Source organism: Leptodactylus fuscus, chromosome 1, assembly GCF_031893055.1.
Source record: "Leptodactylus fuscus isolate aLepFus1 chromosome 1, aLepFus1.hap2, whole genome shotgun sequence".
Lineage (NCBI taxonomy): Eukaryota > Metazoa > Chordata > Amphibia > Anura > Leptodactylidae > Leptodactylus > Leptodactylus fuscus.
This window is the reverse complement of record NC_134265.1, coordinates 212,996,418-213,021,899: the sequence shown is the minus strand read 5'-3', so window position 1 is coordinate 213,021,899 and position 25,482 is coordinate 212,996,418. Positions and strand designations below refer to the sequence as shown.

Below are 25,482 nucleotides of genomic sequence, written 5' to 3'. Positions count from 1 at the left end.
GGGTTTTTATATGTGATCTTTATTTGTATGCCCCCTACACGGGGTTTTCTATATTTTGTACATATATAATGTTTTCTTTGTATTTTAATAAATACCTTTTTGACACTAAATATGAAATTAAAATCGATTTATAACTAAATATATTCATTGTCCTGTTTTCATTTTAATGGTTCTCCCCCCCCCCCCCCCTTAGGATAAGGTCACTAATATTTGATCAGTGGGGCCCAGCACTCAGCACTTCCAGCCAGTCTCCAGTGCTAGAACCTCCAAGGCTCTGTAGACTGTATATAGGCAGGGTAGACTACTACAGCTCTGATCGCTGTATATAGGCGGTGGTTAATACTACAGTTCTGTTCACTGTATGGCTGGTCTTACACGACCGTAATGTAAGTCCGCAAATGGTCTGCAATTGAGGGTTTTCAATTGCGGGCACATTATACTCAATGCGGCCTCTTACACCACCAGATATTTTATCCGTGGTGTGGCCGGGCTGAAACCGTGGTCTGCAATTTGTAGAGCATGTCCGTAATGCCCGTGAATTGCAGCACTGCACGGACTCGCCCATAGAACTCTATGGGCGAGTACAGCAGCTCATGGACATCTGCGGAGTGTATGTTGCAGATCAGCAACTAGTGTTGCTGATCAGCAACATGCGGACTGTAGAATCATTACGGTCGTGTAAGACCAGCCTAAATAGGCAGTGGTTAATACTACAGCTCTGTACACTGAATATAGGTGGTGGTGAATACTGCAGCTGTGTTCACTGTATATAGGCAGTGGTGACTACTGCAGCTGTGTTCACTGTATATAGGCAGTGGTGAATACTGCAGCTGTGTTCACTGTATATAGACGGTGGTGAATACTGCAGCTGTGTTCCTAGTCATTGGGGGCAGGGCTGTAGCACCACCGCTATAGCAGGGGCACAGATGTCGGCTTCCAGCACCAGAGGCAACAAGCTATTCCCTCTAGGAATAAAAAGTAGATCACTGGGGATCTGTCTATTGGACCCCCACTGATCACATGTCCTGTTTCTGCCCTATATGATCCACAATGTGCGCTGATGATTCGTTCATCTCTTTGAGACTGCCAGAGATAATTCTGATCTCTACTTCTTTTCAGCAGTCCCATAGAGATGAATGGCGCAGTAGTACAAATGTAGGACCCCTGTTTTGATGATGGTGAGGGTCCTAGTGGTCAGGATAGATTAGTGTCAGAGCTGTGGGGATTGGCCGCTGTAATAGGTACTAAGCCTAAAATACAACACTGTAAATAGGATTATGCCATGAAAAGTATTTATCTGTCCACAGGATAGGCGACAAATATCTGATGGGTGCGGGTCTGACGGCTGCGTCCCCCACCGGTCCCGAGAGTTGAGGGGGTTCTTTTCACCTGCTTTACATTGAGCCTGATCAAAGTCTAGTGGTGGACAGCGTCAGATATCACTGAATGCTGGACTTTGGCTATCTCCGGTGCACCCACTGAAGAGAATGGGGGCGCCGGCCACTACCAGTCATGAGGGGACAATAATCTCCTGTTCTTGGGATAAGTAGGGGTCTCAGTGTTCAGACCCCACTGATCAGGTATTTATTCTCTATACCAGGGATAGGGAACCTTCGGCTCTCCAGCTGCTGTGAAACTACAACTCCAGCATGCTCCATTCACTTCCATGGGATTCCAAGAACAGCAGAGCAAGTATGCATGCTGGGAGTTGTAGTTTTGCAACAGCTGGAGAGCCGTACGTTCCCTACCCCTGCTCTAATACTATAGATGGGGCCTCTATTGGGAAACAAGGTGGGAGAGACATTCCCTTTATGTACCTTGTAAAGAGGGTTTTGATGAGCAGGCATCTTTTACTGTTCCATCATACACTTCTGATGGAAATGTTTGACGATGAACAGAAGACATTATGGTCAGTATTGATCAGGCGCTCCTCGTAGATAAGGCACGATTCAGGGGAAATGTGCGCCATCTCGTAGCCGCCATACGTTTTCCCCATCATTTACGCCACATTTCGGGTGTAAATGATGGTAAATCTGATGAGGCCTCCTTGGAAAAGTGGCACGGGCGGCACAGAACAGCCCAGGTTCACCCCTGGTACCTGTGTTTTTACTCTTGCTTTTTTCTTGCTTTGAACTCACTGGGAAATTCATCAACCCCTTGTGCTTATGGCAAAAAAAGTCGCAAACTTTTTTATTTGCAAATAGCCTCTTTGACACCACTATTAGCACTTTCTGGAAAGAAGGCAGGGTGTGGATAGGTCATCAATATTATAGCAGCGGTATAACACTGGGTTCCCTCATGTATTGGCGGTATGACACCGGCCCCCCCCCCCCCCACACACATATTGGCAGTATGACACCGGGTCCCCCAATATATATCGGCGATATGACACCGGGCCCCAACTTACATATCAGCGATATGACACCAAGTTACCCCCCTCCCCCTCACATATCGGTGGTATGACACCGGGCCCCAACTCACATATCGGCAGTATGACACTGGTCATCACATCAATCACATGGCCTGGTTACAGTTCACTCCTATTCAAGAGGCTGAGCTGCAATTCATCTGAACTAAACTTACTGTGTCATAGTGATGTATATTAGAGGGAGTTTTGCTCATCTCACCCATGGTCACTCAATGAAATGCCGCCAATACATCGGCCATTTTGTCCAGACCATATGTGGACATCTAAATCTGCCAATAGGTTCAAATTGTGAGAGGAGATGCAGATACGGAGCAAGAAGAAGGAGACAAACCGAAGTAGTAGGATTTATCTTATCTATATAGGGCAGGCTAAGTCCAAGAGGGCAGAGGGACCTGGTCCTTCTGCTCAAAACTAGCTATCTCTAGTGGGTAAATGCACCTGGTCCTTCAGCCCCCTAGGATTTGCCATTCTTATATAGAGCTGGCTAAATCCTAGTGGGCTGAGGGACCTGGTGCCTTTACCCACTAGAGAGAGCTAGATTTGAGTAGAAAAATCAGGTCCCTTAGCCCACTAGGATTTAGTCTGAAAACTATCTCTAGTTGGCAAATACAGATTGACAGAAGTCCACAGTGGATTCACGTTCACGTGCTTTCACAGCTCAGCTCATTTATTTGAATGGGACTGAGCTGCGATCAAGTCATGTGACTTATGTCATAGGACCAATAAAATGAAAACAGTTTCTGCGAGAGTCACTGCAGCTCCAAACTGCTGAGGAAAGTCCTATGGGATATAAAGTGATCAGATAAGGCGACAATAAAATGGACCAAGAACCTGAAAAATGTGTTGGAATACGTCAGCGCTATCAAAAAATATAAATAAATCAAAATAAACCATTTTTATATTTAAATAAAAAACCAATAAAAAATTAGATTTCTGTATATAACAAGTCCTTTAGCCAAATAAGATTTAGCTTTCTTATATAAAACAGTCTAAATCCTAGTGGGCTAAGGGACCTGGTCTTTCTGTTCAAAACTAGCTATATCTAGGGGGCTGAGGTATCTGGTCCTTTATCCCACTAGGTTTTAGCATCCTTATATAGAGCCGGCTAAATCCTAGTGGGCTAAGGGACCTGGTCCTTCTACTCAAAACTGTGTATCTCTAGGGGGCTGAGGGACCTGGTCCTTTATCCCACTAGGATTTAGCATCCTTATATAGAGCAGGCTAAATCCTAGTGGGCTAAGGGACCTGGTCCTTCTACTCAAAACTAGCTATATCTAGGGGGCTGAGGGACCTGGTCCTTTATCCCACTAGGATTTAGCATCCTTATATAGAGCAGGCTAAATCCTAGTGGGCTAAGGGACCTGGTCCTTCTACTCAAAACTAGCTATATCTAGGGGGCTGAGGGACCTGGTCCTTTATCCCACTAGGTTTTAGCATCCTTATATAGAGCCGGCTAAATCCTAGTGGGCTAAGGGACCTGGTCCTTCTACTCAAAACTGTGTATCTCTAGGGGGCTGAGGGACCTGGTCCTTTATCCCACTAGGATTTAGCATCCTTATATAGAGCAGGCTAAATCCTAGTGGGCTAAGGGACCTGGTCCTTCTACTCAAAACTAGCTATATCTAGGGGGCTGAGGGACCTGGTCCTTTATCCCACTAGGATTTAGCATCCTTATATAGAGCAGGCTAAATCCTAGTGGGCTAAGGGACCTGGTCCTTCTACTCAAAACTAGCTATATCTAGGGGGCTGAGGGACCTGGTCCTTTATCCCACTAGGTTTTAGCATCCTTATATAGAGCAGGCTAAATCCTAGTGGGCTAAGGGACCTGGTCCTTCTACTGAAAACTAGCTATATCTGGGGTGCTGAGGGACCTGGTCCTTTAGCCCACTAGGATTTAGCATCCTTATATAGAGCCGGCTAAATCCTAGTGGGCTAAGGGACCTGGTCCTTCTACTGAAAACTAGCTATATCTGGGGTGCTGAGGGACCTGGTCCTTTAGCCCACTAGGTTTTAGCATCCTTATATAGAGCCGGCTAAATCCTAGTGGGCTAAGGGACCTGGTCCTTCTACTCAAAACTGTGTATCTCTAGGGGGCTGAGGGACCTGGTCCTTTATCCCACTAGGATTTAGCATCCTTATATAGAGCAGGCTAAATCCTAGTGGGCTAAGGGACCTGGTCCTTCTACTCAAAACTAGCTATATCTAGGGGCTGAGGGACCTGGTCCTTTATCCCACTAGGTTTTAGCATCCTTATATAGAGCCGGCTAAATCCTAGTGGGCTAAGGGACCTGGTCCTTCTACTGAAAACTAGCTATATCTAGGGGGCTGAGGGACCTGGTCCTTTAGCCCACTAGGATTTAGCATCCTTATATAGAGCCGACTAAATCCTAGTGGGCTAAGGGACCTGGTCCCTCTACTGAAAACTAGCTATATCTGGGGTGCTGAGGGACCTGGTCCTTTAGCCCACTAGGATTTAGCATCCTTATATAGAGCCGGCTAAATCCTAGTGGGCTAAGGGACCTGGTCCTTCTACTGAAAACTAGCTATATCTGGGGTGCTGAGGGACCTGGTCCTTTAGCCCACTAGGATTTAGCATCCTTATATAGAGCCGGCTAAATCCTAGTGGGCTAAGGGACCTGGTCCTTCTACTCAAAACTGTGTATCTCTAGGGGGCTGAGGGACCTGGTCCTTTATCCCACTAGGATTTAGCATCCTTATATAGAGCAGGCTAAATCCTAGTGGGCTAAGGGACCTGGTCCTTCTACTGAAAACTAGCTATATCTAGGGGGCTGAGGGACCTGGTCCTTTAGCCCACTAGGATTTAGCATCCTTATATAGAGCCGGCTAAATCCTAGGGGGCTAAGGGACCTGGTCCTTCTACTGAAAACTGTATCTCTAGGGGGAAATTACAGATTGTCAGGAGTCCACAGCGGATCAGCGTTCACGTGCTTGATTTTACAGCTCAGCTTATTTATTTGAATGGGACCGAGTTGCAATCAAGTCATGTGAATTATGTCATAGGGCCAATAAATTGTAAACGGTTTTCGCGAAAGTCACTGCAGGTCCAAAATGCTGATGAAAGCCCCATGGAATATAAATTGATCAGATAATCCATCAATAAAATGGACCAAGAACATGAAACAAATGTGTTGGAATACTTTGGCGCTATCAAAAAATATAAATAAATTAAAATAAAACATTTTTATATTTTAAAAAAATAAATAAAAATAATAGATTGCTGTATATATTACAGGTCCTTTTGCCACATAGGATTTAGCTTTCTTATATAAAACAGGCTAAATCCTAGTGGGCTAAAGGACCTGGTCCCTCTGCTCACTAGGATTTAGCTTTCTTATATAGAGCCGGCTAAAAGCTAGTGGATAGAAGGACCAGGTCCCTTAGTCCACTAGGATATAGCCGGCTCAATATAGAACAAGCTAAATCCAAGTGGGCAGAGGGACAGGTCCTTTAGCCCACTAGGATTTAGACTCTACCCTAGAATGGAGTCGTTGTAAGGAGGAGCTACCAGGAGCACGCTCTGTCGCTTTCAATATACGTAAGTTCCGCTTCTTAGAGTTTGCGCAGGTGCAGAAGGCTGTACATTGTCTGGCTCCGCTGTACATAAACGTTTACAGTACAGTCGCGTAAGTGTTTAGTGAATAAGCTTTAGAACTATTATGGCGGATGAGCAGTTTACATCTGACGCCGGTGCTAACACCGAGGTGGAGACGAGGAAGTTGAGTGAACTGCGTGTTATCGATCTGAAAGCCGAACTGAAGAAGCGGAACTTGGACACAGGCGGGAACAAAAGCATCCTCACGGAGAGACTGAAAAGGGTGAGAGGCTTGGGGCTGTCTTGCAGAATGTTGCTATGAAGTATATTGGCATCCTCTAAAGACCACCAGCGCCATTAAGAGCCTTTTGCAGAGTAATTGTTTAGAAGAAGCTTATTCTCTGCGCATGCGCAGACAACCCTTTCCGTTCGGAAATTGTGGGTTTCCAAATCTTAGGTGTCTGACTCTCAGCATATAGAGGTTAATAGTGTATTGACGAGCATATGGATCAGTCAAGGTACTGGTGTTGTTGAATAGCTGAACCAGTGAATAAAATATGCTGCGTCCTTTTGGTTTTAGTTTGTATAGTATTAGATCTCATCTCTTTTCAGGACTGACACTGACTTAGATTTTCTATTGCGATTATGGCTAGATACTGGTGTAAACGTGACACATCTAGTTTAACCCCATAAGGACACAGCCCAAAAGTGCATTAAGGACCAGGCCTCTTTTTTCAAAACTGACATGTCACTTTAAATGGCAATATAAATGGCATGATTTTGCTGATAGAGCCCCTTTAACTTACACAAGTGATTTTGAGTTTGTTTTTTGAGTTTATTTGTTTTTTCGTAACACATTATACTTCATGTTAGTGGTAAACACTAAATCTATTTTTGTATATTGCAATCTTCGAAATGTAAAATTCTCTGCATTTCAGGTAGTCATACCACCCAAATACATGAATAAATATTATCTCCCATATCGCTGCATTATATTGGCACCATCTTTTGATCGAATTTTAATTTATTTAGGATGTTATAAGGCTTACAAGTGTAACTGGGTTTTTCCAGATTTACTAGAAAATTCCCCAAACCAATTTTTTAGGGACCACTTCAGTACTGAAAGGAATTATAAAGGCCTATATAATAGAACCCCCCAAATCACCCCATTTTCAAAACTACACCCCTCAAGTTATTCAAAGCAGCATTTGGGATGTTTGTTAACCCTTTAAGCATTTCATAAGAATAAAAATAACATGGAGGTGAGATTTAGACATTTCAGTTTTTTTTCACTAATACATTCATTTAGACCTAAAATTAACACATTCACAAAGGGTTAAAGGAGAAAATGCATCTCACAGTTTGTTATACAATTTCTCCGGAGCACAGAAATCCCCCACATGTGGGTGTAAACTGATGTTTTGGGCACACATCAGTGCATGGAAGGGAAGGAGCGACACATGATGTTTCAAAAGCAGATTTTGCTGGAATAGTTTTTAGATGCCATTTCTCATTTGCAGAGCCCCTAAAGTACCAAAACAATGCAACCCCCCAAAAAGTGACCCCATTTTGGAAACTACACCCCTCACAGAATTTGTCAAGGAATATAGTGAGCATTTTGACCCTATAGCCGTTTCACAGATTTTACTAACCTTGGGATGCAGATGCATAGTCTAGATTCCTCTCGTCCCGGCAGGATCAACCAGGTAACAGGGGTCTTAGCAGCCTGGGGGTCACTGGGCAGACCCCAGGCTGCAACTTATAGATGCCGGCAATCCCCGATCTCGCCACGGGGGGTGCCGGCAGCAAGATAACTAAACCCTTTGCATGCCGGCGTCACATTTGCATGCAAGGGGTTAAACCCTCTATCGGAGTTCGCTCCGATAGAGGATTAAGTAGCAGCGTGTTAGCTGTAAGTTACAGCTAACACGGGCTCCTGATGCTGCTGCTGGCATCCACTATAGCCGGCAAACACTTAGGGTGCAGTGATCGCTATTGATCACGGCACCTTAAGGGTTAAATAGCGGGGATCGGTGCAATCACCGTCTGCTGTTACAGCGGGAGCCTGGCTGTCAGATACAGCCGGGCTCCCATGGTGATCGCACGGGCTCTGCTTCTGAGCCTGTGCGATTTCCATCACGTACAGGCATGTGGGAATGCGGGAACGAACCACATTCCCTAACGTGCATGTAAGTGAAATAGTGCTAAGGGGTTAAGCTTTATTCACATATGTGTCCGCTTGGGCACCCCCCTCTGGAAGGAAACCTAATCTGCATAAAAAGGCGGTTACCATAAGAGACCTGCTAACCCCATAGACTATAATGCGTCTGTGTGGTTTCCATTTGGTTTCTGCATGAAAAATGCGGAGAGAAATGTGCTTCTTGCAGCGCTTTTCTCTCTGCATTTTTCATGCGGAGAAGGTAATGGAATCCCCGACCGCAGATGTGAACCAAACCTTAGGCTATTAAAAGAATTTTTTTTTTTTTTTTTTTTTTTTTACACTTGCTAGACATGGGTTAAAGGGATTCTATAATTAGAATTCCGTTTTTAGGTAATCTCACGTTGGAATAGCCTTAAGAAAAGCTATTCCTTCTCCTACCTTTTAGATGTCTTTTCCGCACCACCGTTTGGTATATATTACCAATTTCTTCATTATGGTAATGAGTTTTTTTTTGTTTTTTTTTTTGCAGCACTAGGGGCGGTCCTACCGAATTGAAGAGGCCATAGGAAAAAGTGAACATTAATTGTTCAAAATTATGACAGATGGCAAACTTTTGCCTTTCATTAAAAAGTTATTTTGTATAACTTAAAGCTCTGTAAAGCCTCATTCACAGGACCTTATTTTACCAGTCTGTAATTATGGATCCGCAAAGAATTAAAAAGGTTGTCCAGGTTAACTTGAAATACCTTCCCTAGTCTAAACGCCCTCCCCCCTCCTACTTTCTAATAACATTATTAGTCAAAAATGTATAATTACCCGTATCCCTGGGTGACTGCTCCAGGGATATTTTCTGATTATCCGGTGACGATCCGTGTCCCCATTTCCAGAAACCGATTTTCACTACTACTCCCTTCCCCTATCCACTCCATTATACTTACCCTCCAAGCTTCTCCCTGCAAGACGGCTCCTTCCTCCGTAATGATTTGGTGGGGTACTTGCTCTTCTTCAAGCAGTGTGCTCGCACTTCTGCCGGCAATTCACCTCTACTAGGCAGCCACGCATGCGCAGTAGAGGTGAATCATTGCTGGAGAAGAATGAATCAGTACAGGAGGAGTTGGGGCCATCTTTCAGGAGTTTGCCTGTTCTCTACTTACCCTCCACGCTTCTGCGTTCAGGGTAAGTAGAGAACAGGCAAACTCCTGAAACAGTGAAATGGGAAAAGCTCTTTAATGAAGGTGGTGAGAGGTCCTCTTTAAATGGGTCGCAATCCATTAAAATTTTATATAATATACAGTATAATTATGACTCAAAGTAAGCCAGCTAAAAGGAGGTATTAACTTACACTGTACAGTCTAAAGATACATCAGAATTATCATCCAGAAACTATTAGTATAACAAATATGCAGTGTTGATTCATCAGTAAATCTGGGCCACCGTGGGAGTTCTGCAGTGCTTTTATTAACCCCAGTCCGCTTAGCACCATAATAGTACCTTGCTGTAATGCCTCTGGGTACAGGGTACTTTGAATACCGTGATCAATAACGATCACCACACCTCAGGTCCCTTGTGAAGAGATGGTAGAATTTACTGGTTGCCATGGTAACCATAGGGAGCCTATGATCCCAAGTTCAAGCCACCTTGTGGGACAGGTAATTATTTTTTTATTAAGTGTAAAACATAAAAATAACAACGTTTAACTGCTTCTAATTTTTAATCTAATAAACAAAATAACATTAACAAAAAAAAATAAACAAACTTGTTAAGTTGTGTAAGTTGGCACAATCCAGAAATAGCATAAATTATGCCATATGGTGAGAAATGCAAAAAAATTATGATTTACTTGTGGGTTTTTTCACGGGCCGCCCTAAAAACATGAGTAATTGATAAAACATTATATGCACCCCATAATGGTGCAAAATGAAGGTACAGATTGTCATGCAAAAAATAAGGCCAATCAATAGAAAAATATAAAAAAAAAAAAATATGAATTTTGGAAGTAAGAGAAGGAAATTTAAGAATAAAACAAAATGTGCTGATCATTAACGCACAAACTACCGTCTGAAGGGGATTGTATCCCAAGGCTAGGTCATAACTTGCTGATCTGTGTTGTTGGATTTGACAATTAGGGCTTCCCCCTGATCACAAGAGTGGTGTTGTAGCTCCCCTGTGTGAGTGAAGCAGCAAAGTCTAGTCATTCTTTATGGGAGCACCTAGGAATGCTGAGTACAGCACTTAGCTAGGCAATTTCTTTGATTTGTTTTCTTAAAAAAATGTAAATGAGTTTGCCAGAATTACTGTATATACTTGAGTATAAGCCGACCCGAATATAAGCAGAGGTCCCTAATTTTACCACAAAAAAACGGGGAAAACTTATTGACTCGAGCATAAGCCGAGTTTTTGGGTGCAGTTGTTGCTGGGGAATGGGAGGGGGTGTTTTGGTTGTCTATCTGCCCCTTCTCTGAGCTTGAGGACTGTTCCCCCTCCCCCCCCCCCCATCCCCACTTGGAATTCTGCCTGGCTGAATATAGGATATCTGCAGTGCTCCTATTAACCCCTTCCCGACGGAACAGGAGCACTGCAGATACCCTAAATTCAGTAGAGCGGGCACTTTCAGACACAGGGATACCTAATGTGTTTCACAGTAATTTTCTACTTTTATATGTATTCTAGGGAAAGGAGTGATTTAGAACTTTTATTTATCTTATTTTTTTATAACTTCTTTAAAGCTTTTTTTTTTTTTTCACTATGTTATGGGAGATTCTATACATAGACTCCCCCCTCCAAAAGAAAAAAAAATATACGGTATATTTTTTTTGCTTGACTCGAGTATAAGCCGAGGGGGGCTTTTTCAGCACAAAAACTGTGCTGAAAAATTTGGCTTATACTTGAGTATATACGGTATTTGAAAACCCAGCGGCGGCATAGAGTGGTGTAACATTTAAAGGGGCTCTACCACTAGGAAAAGTCATGTTTAACTAATCACACCTTTGCATAGCCCTTAGAAAGTCTATTTCACACTTACCTTTTGTATGTAGATTGCCTCAGTGGTTTCTGAATAAGTCCGTTTATATTCATATGCTAATTAGACTAGTGCACGATAGATGGTGCACACCTCTCTGCTGTTTTCTATGGGAGGCTGCTGCTGATGACTCGCTTCCTGTTTGCTTCACACACATAGAAGATAATGGGAGAGAGGAGGCTGCTGGGAACTTCCTGAGCTGGCTGGAGGCTCATTAGCATATGAATAAAAACAGACTTATTCAGACACCACTGAAACAATCTACATACAAAAGGTAAGTGTGGAATAGACTTTCTAAAGCCTATGCAAGCATGTGTTTAGATAAAAATGACTTTTCCCAGTGATAGAGCCCCTTTAAAAATAAATAAAAATACTACTGCCGATCATTCGTTCAGGCAGCACGCCCCCTTTACTTCCACAGCCTGAACCAGAAGTGCTGAGGGTCAAGTACCAGTGGTGGCTCACATGTGACTGTTATCTGCAGTGGTCACAATAGCCTCAGCACTGTAGGGAAGGGGGGGTGTACCATGTGATCAAGGACTAGGGTGAGCAAATATCACATTTTTTTTTTTTTTTTATAAATCTGTTATTTTTATTTATTTATTTAAATTTTCACACCAGTCTCCGGTTTTCCATTTATACTTGGAAATTCATTTAACTTTGTAATATGCATTTCTTTTTAAAGGCTATTGAGGAGGAGGGTGGAAATCCAGATGAGATCCAATTAACTACAGATACTCCTAGCAAAAAGATTCCAAAACGCATGGGTAGAGGTAAGTTAGCAAAACTTTCCCTATTTATTTTATTTATTTATTTATTTCTGTTTAATTTTATGGAGAACCTCTCTTGGGCCAATCCTGCTGGAATCCGCCTCAAAATCCGCCTGCAATAAAGGCTCCCATTCATTTCAATGGGAGCCGCTCGCTTCTTTTTTCCCCGCTAGCGATATATATATATATACACTAGAAGGAGGACCCGGCTTCGCACGGGTATATTACATTTTATGTTAGTGTAGTGGCCCCATAAGAAATGTCCAATTTTGCACTGGTGTATTTTTTATGTGGTTTGTGTGTATGTCCATAAGCGTCATGTGATTATGTGTATCTCATTTTGGATGTCAGTGAAAAGTGATACGCAGATGCGCGTATCTAATCCTCTGGTGTGTGGTACTGTGTGCAGACAGGTGTATCTAATTCTCTGGCGTGAGGTACTGTGTGCAGACAGGTGTATCTAATCCTCTGGCGTGAGGTACTGTGTGCAGATGCACGTATCTAATCCTCCCCCGTGTGGTACTGTGTGCTGAGACGCGTATCTAATCCTCTGGTGTGTGGAACTGTGTGCAGATGCACAAATCTAATCCTCCCCTGTGTGGTACTGTGTGCTGAGACGCAAATCTAATTATCTGGCATGTGGTACTGTGTTCAGACGCACGTATCTAATCCTCCCCTGTGTGGTATTGTGTGAAGAGGCGCGTATCTAATCCTACGGCTTGTGAAACTGTGTGTAGATGCACGTATCTAATCCTACAGCATGTGGTACTGTATGCAGACGCGTGTATCTAATCCTTTGGCGTGTACAACTGTGTGAAGATGTGCGTATCTAATCCTCTTGCGTGTGGTACTGTGTATTGAGACGCGTATCTAATTCTCTGGCTTGTGGTACTGTGTGCAGAGGCATGTATCTAATCCTCCAAAGTGTGGTACTGTATGCAGACACATGTATCTAATCCTCCCCTGTGTGGTACTGTGTGCAGATGCATATATCTAATCCTCTGGCATGTGGTACTGTGTGCAGATGTGTGTATCTAATCCTCCCCTGTGTGGTACTGTGTGCTGAGACATGTATGTAATTCTCTGGCTCGTGGTACTGTGTGCAGACACACGTATCTAATCCTCCCCTGTGTGGTATTGTGTGAAGAGGTGCGTATCTAATCCTACGGCATGTGGTACTGTGTGCAGACGCGTGTATCTAATCCTCCCTGTGTGGTACTGTGTGCTGAGACATGTATGTAATTCTATGGCTTGTGGTACTGTGTGCAGATGCGCGTATCTAATCCTCCCCTGTGTGGTACTGTGTGCAGATGCATATATCTAATCCTCTGGCATGTGGTACTGTGTGCAGATGCGTGTATCTAATCCTCCCCTGTGTGGTACTGTGTGCTGAGACGTGTATGTAATTCTCTGGCTTGTGGTACTGTGTGCAGACACACGTATCTAATCCTACCCTGTGTGGTATTGTGTGAAGAGGCGCGTATCTAATCCTACGGCATGTGGAACTGTGTGTAGATGCACGTATCTAATCCTACTGCATGTAGTACTGTGTGCAGATGTGCATATCTTATGCTCTGGTGTGTGGAACTGTGTGCAGATGCGTGTATCCAATCCTTTGGCATGTGGTACTTTGTGCAGACGTGTGTATCTAATCCTTTGGCATGTGGAACTGTGTACAGAAGCGCATATTTAATCCTCTGGTTTGTGGGACTGTGTGCAGATGCGTGTATCTAATCCTCTGGCGTGTGATACTGTGTGCTGATCTGTGTATCTAATCCTCTGATGCATGTATCTCAGTTTGGATATCAGTGTTGGGTTGTGTATGTGGAGTGACCATGTGTATTGCAGTTGGAATATGAGTGAAAGACTTACAGGTTTGTATTGGCTAAGGGGGGGGGGGGGGCATTGTGTTTGGAATGCTGTATCTCAGCAACAGTACGTCCGAGAGAGTTGGAGTCTCGTCTTAAACCTTCCCAGATACCTGAAGTATCTCTGTGCCAAATTTGGTGAAGATCGGTCCAGTCGTTTGGTTCGCATTAGAGCACAGACAGACAGACAGACAGACAGAAATTCATTTTTATAATATAGGGAGATATATATATAGTTGGAGAGAAAAAGAAGCGGCATGCCCTATTTTGCTCTGGATTTTGCAGCCGCAGCGTCCACGGCACGAGACTCACTCCTAATTAGGCCCGTTCATTCGCTGAATTCAGCGCACTATCGGCTTTCCCGATCTGTGCCCCGGGTAAAGAGCTATCGTCCTGGTACCGTAGCTCTTTGCATTCAGAAGGGCGTTCCTGACAATTTGTCAGGTACGTCCTTCTCCACAGCAGCGCCTATTGCGCCGTACAGTGTGAGCGGGGAGGAACGCCCCCTCCCCTCCTGATAATACTCGTCTATAGGCAAGCACTGTGAGCAGACTGAGGGGGCGTTCCTCCCCGCTCACACTGTTCAGCGCGATAGTTGCTGCTGTGGACGGTACTGGGACCGATAGCGCTTTACCCAGGGCACAGATTGAGAAAGCCGATAGTGCGCCGAATTCAGCACACTGTCGGCTTTCCAGCAGTATATAGAACTGCCTGTGCCCAAATCGGTGAAAGGTCCTCTTTAAATTTATAAAATAGGCTGTAACATTCTTAGAAATCTTCTATTGTTTGTGTTAAAAATATGCAGAAACTAGCAGGTACCCGCGACTTTGTCTGCGGGTTGGCGGTGGCGTTGAACCGCTTATATGTGTTGTCCCCCCATCTCGGCCCCCAGTTCCTTGTGTCCCCCCCCCCCCATCTCTTCCCCCTAGTTTCGTGTCCCCTCATCTCTGCCCCCAGTTTCTTGTTTCCCCATCTCTGCCCCCAGTTTCTTGTCCCCCCATCTTTGGGCTCAGTTTCTTGTCCCCCCATCTCCGCCACCGGTTTCTTGTCCCCCCATCTCCGCCACCGGTTTCTTGTCCCCCCATCTCCGCCACCGGTTTCTTGTCCCCCCATCTCCGCCACCAGTTTCTCTCCCCCCCCCCATCTCTGCCACCGGTTTCTTGTCCCCCCATTGCTGCCCTCAGTTTCTTGTCTCCCCATCGCTACCCCCAGTTTCTTGTCCCTCTATCTCTGCCCCCCCCCCCAGCTTCATGTCCCCCCATCTCTTCCTCCAGTTTCTTGTCCCCCCCCCCTTCATCTGCCCCCAGTTTCTTGTCCCTCCATCTCTGCCCCCAGCTTCATGTCCCTCCATCTTCCCCCAGCTTCATGTCCCTCCATCTCTGCCCCCAGCTTCATGTCCCTCCATCTCTGCCCCCAGCTTCATGCCCCTCCATCTCTGCCCCCAGCTTCATGCCCCTCCATCTCTGCCCCCAGCTTCATGCCCCTCCATCTCTGCCCCCAGCTTCATGCCCCTCCATCTCTGCCCCCAGCTTCATGCCCCTCCATCTCTGCCCCCAGCTTCATGCCCCTCCATCTCTGCCCCCAGCTTCATGCCCCTCCATCTCTGCCCCCAGCTTCATGCCCCTCCATCTCTGCCCCCAGCTTCATGCCCCTCCATCTCTGCCCCCAGCTTCATGCCCCTCCATCTCTGCCCCCAGCTTCATGCCCCTCCATCTCTGCCCCCAGCTTCATGCCCCTCCATCTCTGCCCCCAGCTTCATGCCCCTCCATCTCTGCCCCCAGCTTCATGCCCCTCCATCTCTGCCCCCAGCTTCATGCCCCTCCATTTCTGCCCCCAGCTTCATGCCCCTCCATTTCTGCCCCCAGCTTCATGCCCCTCCATCTCTGCCCCCAGCTTCATGCCCCTCCATCTCTGCCCCCAGCTTCATGCCCCTCCATCTCTGCCCCCAGCTTCATGCCCCTCCATCTCTGCCCCCAGCTTCATGCCCCTCCATCTCTGCCCCCAGCTTCATGTGCCCCTCCATCTCTGCCCCCAGCTTCATGTGCCCCTCCATCTCTGCCCCCAGCTTCATGTCCCCCTCCATCTCTGCCCCCAGCTTCATGCCCCTCCATCTCTGCCCCCAGCTTCATGCCCCCCCCATCTCTGGTCCCAGTTTCTTTTCCCCCTCCTACATCGGCCCCAGTGTAGTAGCACTCACCTTGGCCACGCTCCCTCCCTCTGCTCTCTCTGCTCGCTCAGTGCATATAGTTCTCGGGCTGCTGCCTGTGTGTGGCGTCAGGTTGCTATGACGCTGGGCCGCGCTCTGCTGCATCTACAACACACACAGGCAGCAGCCTGAGAACTATGTGCACTGAGCTAGCGGAGAGTGCGGCGGGGGAGTGTAGCCAAGGTGAGTGCTACTACACTGGGGCCGATGTAGGAGGGGGACATGTAGCTGGGGAATGTGTTTGATCCCTGGGGACACCCCCCCCCCCTGGACACCCCCTCCCCCACGCTGCATTGACCTGTATGTGGAGTGTCAGCTGCAGCAGCCTCCTCTGTCCGCGATGTGTGCAGGTGGCCTAGTATAGCTGCGGCTCCGGGACGATGTGGGCTGCCGCCATCTTGTTCACTGTGTCTCTGCTCAATTGGCACGCCCACATTCAGTCCCCAACCTAAGGTGCCGCAGCCCTGGCTCTATAGCCCGCCCACAGCCTGCCATGCACCAATAGGAGGTGCGTGGACAGACCAGCGCTGACAGAATGCCAGCTTTTACAGCCGAGCCTGGAGGGGTCTTTGGAGGGTCACGGTGGTGATTTGGGGTGAGTGACCCACATTTAAAGTAGCCTACTACCTTTTCCTGGCAAATAGGTGTGTGTGTGTGTGTGAAATTTCACGAAAATCCATTCAGCCGTTTGGCTGTGATTGAGGAACAAACATCCAAACACACAAACCCACAAACTCACAAACTTTCGCCTTTATATTAATAGGATAGGATGTGTTTCACTGGGTATGAATGTATAGTAGCCTAACAGTTTCAATTATTATTCACTGAAAGATTTAGTATAAGTCAATGAAGATAAAACATACCGTATTTTTCGGACTATAAGACGCACTGGACTATAAGTCCTAGGTTTTAGAGGAGGAAAATGGGGAAAAAAAATTTTGAAGCAAAAACTGGTAAAATATTTAATATATGGGAGTTGTAGTTTTGCAACAGCTGCAAGGCCACATTGACAGGTGACCCTGCAGCTGTACGGGGACGCATAGAGTGTTTTTTTTTTTTTTTGCGGGGCCAGAAGTACTTTTTAGTTATACCATTTTGGGGAATATCTATTTCTTAGATCACCTTTTATTGAAAAAAAAACACGGTGGTTTATGATATATGATTTTCTACTTTTATATATATATTCTAGGGACAGGAGGTGATTTAGAACTTTTATTTATTTCATATTTTTATTATATATTTTTAAAGCTTTTTTTTTTTTTTTTTTTTTACTATTTTATAACCCCCCCCCCCCCCGGGGCTTGAACCTGCGGTCACTTGATTGCAAGTCCCATAGACGGCAATACAACTGTATTGCCGGCTATAGGACATTCTGTGTATTAGTATTACGGCTGGTCATAGACCCAGCCACAATACTAATATATAGCAGTGACAGGCCCGGGAGCCTCATTAGGCTCCTGGCTGTCACCCGAACAGGTCGGCTCCCGCGATATCGTCGCGCAGGAGCCGGCCTGCAACTTTACAGGTATGGGGCCGGTGGGGACCGGCCCCGGGGGGAGAAGGGGCCGCCGATACTGACTATTGACCCGGCATCCGCTGTACTAGAGAGGCGGATGCCGGGGAGGGATAGATGCCGGGGCCTGAGACATCGCTGCGCTCCTCTGCCCTGCATGAAGCCAGCGGCGGGGGGACGGAGGAGCGGAATAGCATCGCCCCTGCCGCTGCTGGCTTCATGCAGGGCAGAGGAGCGCAGCGATGTCTCAGGCCCCGGCACCTGTAATGGCGTCTATCACTTGCCGGCTTCCGCCTCTCTATTACAGCGGATGCCAGGCGCCACATTCAGATTATAAGATGCACCCTTCTTTTCCCCCCAAATTTGTGCGTCTTATAGTCCGAAAAATACGGTACCTTTTATTATACTAGCCGATACAAATTTGAAAAGTGCTCAACCAAAGCGGTAAATGTCCCATCTAAAGGCTGAGGCCCCACAGTGCAGAAACGCAGCTTCTTTTGTTGCATTTTTTTAAGCCAAACTCAGGAGTAGATTGAGCGGAAGAGAGAAGTATAAGAACTTCCTATATATTCCTTCTGTAGCCATTCTTGGCTTTGGCTCAAAAAACCACAACAGAATCTGCAACAAAAGAAGCTGCACCGAGGTGCCTCAGCCAAATGATATGTTCACACTGAGTTTTTTTGGCAGCGGACTTTGAAGCAGAATCCACCTCAAAATACGCTTGCCAAAACAGCTCCCATTGATTTCAGTGGGAGCCACCTGCTTATTTTTCCCCGCTAACAGTAGCAGAAAAAAGAAGCGAGATGACCTATTTTTCTGTGGCTGACTCAGCCGCGGCGCAAGACACCTTCCCGATTAGGCCCATTCATTCAGAGCTAATCTGGAGCAGAACGCCAACCAAATTTTTTTTTCTGCAATGGTGGATTCCCCCTCCCTCCTCAGTTTATACTAATTCACGTTGGAGCTATATTCCTCCTAATTCACATTGCTATAAGATTGCAATGGTGAAGGCATACGTAACCAGGTAGTTGTTGGTTGCTTACCCATGAGTGAAAAGTATCCAAATATCCACCGGCCGACCACCCAACGCACGTTTCAGCTATTGTTGTCCTACATTGCTCTCTCTACTTTGTATATCTTTTAGGCCTGGTTCACATCTGTGTTCTGTATTCCATTCAGGGATTTCACTTGGAGACCCTCCGAGCGGAATACCAAACACATTAAAAAGCGGTGAACAATGAAACCACATGGAACCTATAGATTATAATGGGGACCGTGTGTTTTCCGTACGAATCTTGCGGAGAGAAAAGTACTTCAAGTACCACTTTTCTCTCCGTATGATTCTTGCAGGAAACACATGGACCCCATTTATAGTCTAAAAGGTTTCTGTGGTTTCATTGCTACCCTCATTTTTTTAATGCATTTGGTGTTCTGGTCGCGGGGGGTCCCCAAGCGAACTCCCCGAACGGAATATCGAACACAGATGTGAACCCAGGCCTTATTGCCATTAATAATTTAGACATGAACCATTTGGAGAAGTAGTTTACCTCTATTTGGTTACTTTCATCAACATCATTGTGAACAGAGGGTAGCCACGCCTCCTATGACATGCTGGAGGAGTCATACCGTCAGATGGTTGCCTCCCTGTCTGGTGGGTGCTTCCTAGGGTTTCCGTATTGGACTTAGCTATTTGAATCTGGCCAAGCTCAGGGAGCGGCACCCCCCCACTTCCGTGTCACACCATCAGAGTCCTGGGAACTGCCGTTTTAACGGCATACTCTACCAACTGCTAGGTTCAGTGGACAGTGTCTTATATTAAATTCTCTTCCGAAATATATGACCTGTCTTATTTTCGGGGGATGTCTTATGGAGCGGCTGGAGCGAGGGACAATCGGCAGTCATGCCGGCGCTTCCTTAACGGAGTGCCTACATGACTGCCGGTTGTAGGTGGTGCAAGAGGTGGTGGTGGTGGTGGGGGGAGGTATGCTAGTTACCTTCCCCATCTTCATAGCAGCGCTGGTGCTGCTGTTGGTCACGGTGGTGGAAGTGGTTGGCGGGGCTTAGCAGAGATTAGCGAGGCTTCCGGCGGTTGTGCCGGAGAGCCTCACTTAGTGGGCATTGCAGCTGGCTGAACGCTGTGCTCCGTGTGCACAGGAAATCTGGCTGCCTCCTCTGCTGTGATACCACTGTTCCGGCTGCTGTGGGATGAGCTGGGAGAGTGGACTCCCCGCAGCATACGATCTTACAGCAGCAGGAACAGTGGTATCACAGCAGAGGCAGCAGCCGGCATAACTGTGCACACGGAACATCGTGCACAGTGTTCTGCCGGCTGCAGTGTTTTGGGGATGTCTTATTTTCGGGGGGTGCCTTATATTAGGCAATTTAACAAAACCTCCCCCGTGCCTTACTTTTGGGGGATGTCTTATTTTCGGGGAAACAGGGTATAGGAGGGATATTGCTGACAGTTGCAGGCTAGTTTCCTAATATGTCGTGTCACATTCTCCTCATGAATCCTTCCATATGGTAGGGAGGTAGAAACGCATTGAGTGATTCATATAGGACAGCCTGGCTACCCACATTGGACTTATTATCCATTCATCTTTGCTAGGGGCGCCTATTTAGGTCTATTATATTTACTATTTCTAAACACAGTAATATGTTCACTGGCTAAAGAGAGTCACATTTAGTCCCTACTAGTGAATTTATCTTTAAAAGGCATCTTACATTTTCGTGTGTGTTGTTAGGTAGGAGTATCTGCCCTCTGCGAGTATCTACGCCAGCTTTTGTTTATTGTCAGCGCTACACCATACATTGTTGAGGGAGAAGCGGCTGTGGTTTATGCTGCTCTAGTCTCCTAGTATGGGTTGATTAATTTCAATTCACACTTTTGGAGATACTGTGAGGTGCCCTTTTGTTCGGGTGGAGTTTACGGACACTTATGCCGTTCAGTATTACTATCAGTTATTATCATTTTCCTAATGGTTAACTTTTTTTTTTTAAGCTCACTAGTTTGATCGTGTACCCACCTTTTATTAGTTATTTATTAAACGTGAAGTGTGTTTTTTATTTATTTATTTTTTATGTCTATACCTTTCCCCTAGTTTCCCCCTTAGGCTTGCTCGTATTTCCTTCATGTATACCATGCTGCATTTTAGATTTTATTATTGTTGTTTATCATTATTATTATTATTATTAAATTACTTTTTTTTATTTATCATCACATTGTACTTGCACCCTGTTTGACCCCTTTCCTCCATCCACATGATCTTCGACCTAACTCCTCTTTCCTGGTCCTCCACAAGAATAATGTTGTCCTCCATCTGCCATTATCTTTTCTGCCTTCTTTCCTCCTTACACATCAACGAGATCTTGGTCATACCATCTGTCAGGGTCTGCGATTGCTAGGTGGGGTGGCGTAGATACACAAGTCCAGTTTCTTTTAGTCCAAAACAAAGGTAGAGTTTTATTTTCACTCAAAAAGGTAGTGCAGCAACAAAAGGAAACAATACAAAAATAAATAACTGCCCAGCTAGGCTCTAACTAAACATAGAATAGGTTACCTTACCTAGAATAACAGAAATCCAAAAAAGCCAGTAGAATTATTCAGGACGCAGCTCCCAAAAATATGACCTCTGTCAGCTCTCCAGCCAAACTCTTAGCATTTACCAAAATGCTCAGCAGACGAAAGTTATCTGCTGAGAACAAACATTCCTGGAGTTTTCTCATCTCACCCACCTGAGTAGTCTGGGTGAGATGTACACCCCCTCCATTACCTGACCAGCCATCGGCTTACACATCTTTCTGCCCAGACCCCAAGCATCCATATGACTGCCTGGTTGTTGTCCAGGTGGTTTGGGTTTATTTGTCCCTCACTAATATTTTCTGTCATTCGGATGCTTTGTTCGTTCTCCCTGAGGGCCCTTGTAAGGGCCTGTCTGCTTCCTAGGCTTCAATCTCCTGATTCCTCATTCCATGAAAGCAGTCAGAGCCTCCTGAGGTGTCGTGGCATATCAGGATTTTGCAGCCTGATTTATATAGTGTACTAGCAGGAGGAGAACAATAAAATGTAGCCAGCTGATCCAGATGTATGAAAAGTCCGCGATAAATAAAATATAACTTTTATTTTAAGTAAAATAAAACAAGTTACATAGTAACTTTGGTGTCATATCTCTGTACAAAAAAGCTACGCGTTTCGGGACGCTAGTCCCTTCCTCATGGCTCAAACATGTAACACCAAACTGATCTTTTAAACCATTACATCGAGATAACTCCACCTCCCGCCCAATCTATTAACCCTTACATTGTAAGCACACACAAACATTAAAATCAACAATGCATATATAACAACTCCGTATATATAACTCAATGTGTGTACAGTAAATATCCATTACAGGGCGATACATAACCGTTAACAATAATATATATACCAATATAATTACCGCGGACCATATGTATGAAACTCTCAATTTGAATGTAAACCTGTCTGCTGGCCCTACTGCTCATGCACCAATCTTAAATACTAAACTGCAAGACAAATCCTACAAACTAAAGAAAAAAAGCAAAAAAAAAAAAAAAAAAAAAAAAAAAAAAAGATTAGAGACCGTCCTACTCACCCTCCCCGAAGAAATATACTGTTGAACCTGTATATAATCCTCGCACTCTCATGTTGTTTCCCTATAGTGCGACCGACTTCCTGATACACCTGGTAACCATGGTATCCTATTTCCCCGGTCACGTGACTAGGAAACGTCACATGATCGGAGGATAATGCACAGCCAAGGTATAACCAAGCCCCCAGGAAAAATACACTCATTCCACCACTGAAAAAAGAGAGAGATATATATGTAAGTGAAAATCTCTCTCTCATAATCCACAAGTTCCTATCTACTTATAAGGAACTCAATAAATATAAGCTAGATCAGACCTTAAATTAAGACCAGACGGCCATCTAGTCTTCAATTTCCTTATCCAAAAGGCTTCTCGAAGGAGAACCTTTTTTCTCCAATCTCCTCCACGAAGAGGTTTTTTTACTTGTTCTATCGCACAGAACCTCAAACTAGATACATTGCCCTGATGTTGAAAGAAAAAATGTTGAGATACAGCTGAAGTGTTGTCATGTTCTTTACTACTCCCCACAATGTGCTCTGCAATCCTCACCTTGACCGCCCTAATCGTACACCCAACATATTTTAACTTACACTCAATGCACTCTATTACGTAAACCACGTGATCCGTGTTACAATTTAGAAAAGATAAGATGGAAAATTCATGGATATTATCCGAACTACAGAATGTAATAGTCTTATTAACATACCGGCAAACTGCACACCGTGGTAAACCACACTTAAAAAAACCTTTGTAATTTAGCCAGGTGGACTTATTTTTATCTCTACTAGAGTATAAACTGGGGGACAGTTGACTACCCAAGGAAGACCCTCTCTTGGCTACTATTTGAATTCCCTCTTTCAATATTATGCGTGTTATTGGATCCTGCAAAAGAATCGGCATATTTTTGAGTATGATTGTTTTTATCTGATTAAATTGTCTCGAATAAGGAGTTGAAAAAAACCAACTTACGATCCGATTCTATAGAGCTTCTGCCCCTATTGTTTCTCAACAGAGATGTCCGCGTTTTATTATCCACTATTCTTCCAGCTCTTTCAAGGCTCCAATTAGGATAACCACGGTCACGCAGTCTACCAAGAGTAATTGTTTTTTGATTTTGAAAATCTGTATCATCAGAACACGCTCGACGCGTGCGTAATAATTCTCCAAGTGGAACTGACTTTACAGTGTGCTTAGGATGTAGACTGCTAGCTAGTAGCACATTATTCCCTGATGTGGGTTTACGATAGATGCTAGTTACGACTGTACCTCGTTCAATGTCTGAATAAAGGTCAATATCTAAAAAGGAAATCTTAGTGGCATTTTGTGCATAGGTGAATTTTAAATTCAAACTATTATGATTTAAATAACTCATAAAGTCGGGAATCAAGTTGGTGTCACCCTCCCATACAAACAATAAATCATCTATATATCGACCATACCACACGACGTTGCTGAAGCAGGGATTCCTCAACGAAAAAACAAAATCTTCCTCCCACCATGCTAAAAATAAATTTGCTTTAGATGGAGAAAAGGGGGCCCCCATAGGAGCCCCCTTAACCTGTAAATAATATTTCCCATCAAAACTAAAAAAATTGTGTTGGAGTAAAAATAATGTAACTTCCAAAATATATTCACATAACTGTAAAGAACTATTTTTGTATTTTTTTCGTTACTGTTGGGACTTTTTGTTCGTGCTCCCTTTTTTGACTGAAAATGAATGACGATCAACAACATAATCTGTGTAACTTGTCTACGGAATGGTCTGCTAAAATAGCCACAGTTTTTGACATGAAATTACCAGACTTGCCTACTACCAGTGAAACTAATACTGATTGTAAACAGCTGATAACCAAATGGGAATGCCTGATGGGTGATGAATTAAGGTTATCTTGGGACTATATTACTCTGGAAAAATATATAGAGAACAAGATGGTACCAAGGGGGCTGCGTTTGAAGAAATTCCCTACTATGGCATATAATGAACAATTCGTAGCTGCTTGGAATGACACATTATCCTCTTGTTCCATTCAGTTAATGAAACTGATAGTAGAGCAGGAAAAAATTAAATTGGATGGCATAAAAAAAGATATTGCATCCTTACGAATCCAACTAAAGGAAGTGGAAAATGATCCCTTATATAAAATCTTAAGTGATAAAGCGGTAACTAAATTAAATAATATGGAAAAACAAATTATGATGGTGAAAAGAAAGAAGTTCACTAGAGATTTGGACGATTACACCACGGGATACGTCTACCCACAGAAAAAAATCTTATAATACACCTAGATCTATTCTGAAAAAAGGAAGACGTACTCATGGCAGTTTTGATCGTCGAGTGTCTTTTAGTTCATCAGATGTGGGATCTAACACTTCCAATTCGACTTGTCATGACTCTAATCATTCAGATATGTCGGATTTTCAGGGTGATTCATCTACTCCGTATAAGGATAAAAGGAAACACCCCAATGTTCCTTATGGATCAAAAAACGAAAGAGAAAATACAGACGTGCGGGACGCAAACATACAACAAAGAAATCGTTATTATACACGGGCCAACAGGTCTGTGAATCAGAACCAGGGGAGTTAGGATCTTCTGACAGTGCGGTTTTGAATTTGTCATCCTCACCTTTGTTGCCGGAGGAATCATCTGTACTGGCTAAAGGACTTAAATTTGTCCCCTCGCAGGATTTTGACGTCTTTTCTACAATATTAGATGTCAATGGATTTATAAGGACTTTAACTGTCAAAAGACATTTTTACAGTGAGGACATAAGTAATAATTTACAGTCCAATACTATTGTAGATGTACAGGGTAATGTTGTGGATGATAATATATGTGAAGTATTGGATAATGTGTCTCTTTCGTTTAAAGAACAGGTGTCTTTGATATATTTAAATGATCTTGAGAATGAGAGAGTTCCTTTCAATGACCACTCTATCCACAGAATAGGAGTTAATTATACCAATCCTGGTTTCTATCCCCTGAAGTCTCGAGCTTCGGTCTATGGCCTGTTTCAGCAGGCCGTGGAGGCGGACCTCGAGACTTTGGGGGATAAAGTTCATTATGGTAGTCATTCTGACAATCTTTCCAAACAAGAACAGCAGGTATTAAAAAGTTTAAAAAATCGGAAAGATATTGTGATTAAACAATCGGATAAAGATGGGAAGGTGGTAGTTATGGATAGTTTGGATTATTTGAGGGGATGTTTGGATATATTGGAGGATGATACTACTTACAAGCTACTTGATTGTGATCCAACGCATCAGGTATATAAAAAATTGGAATCTCTTGTGGGCAAAGGGGTTTCCCTGGGAATATTTTCTTCAGAGCAGGCAAAACATTTGATACCCAATTA

At 44.4% G+C, this 25,482-nt stretch overlaps 1 protein-coding gene across 2 annotated transcripts in view; it reads left to right on the top strand.

Annotated features, from left to right (window-relative positions):
• Nucleotides 1-6,009: 6,009 nt before the first annotated feature.
• Nucleotides 6,010-25,482, top strand: part of LOC142214220 (scaffold attachment factor B2-like) — a 201,967-nt gene continuing 182,494 nt past the window's right edge. For both annotated transcript variants that reach the window (XM_075283092.1, XM_075283083.1), the window contains exons 1-2: nt 6,010-6,264; nt 11,847-11,934. In XM_075283092.1, the coding sequence (XP_075139193.1) occupies nt 6,106-6,264; nt 11,847-11,934 (247 nt within the window). In that variant the 5' untranslated portion in view covers nt 6,010-6,105. The remainder of the gene's footprint in view (nt 6,265-11,846; nt 11,935-25,482) is intronic.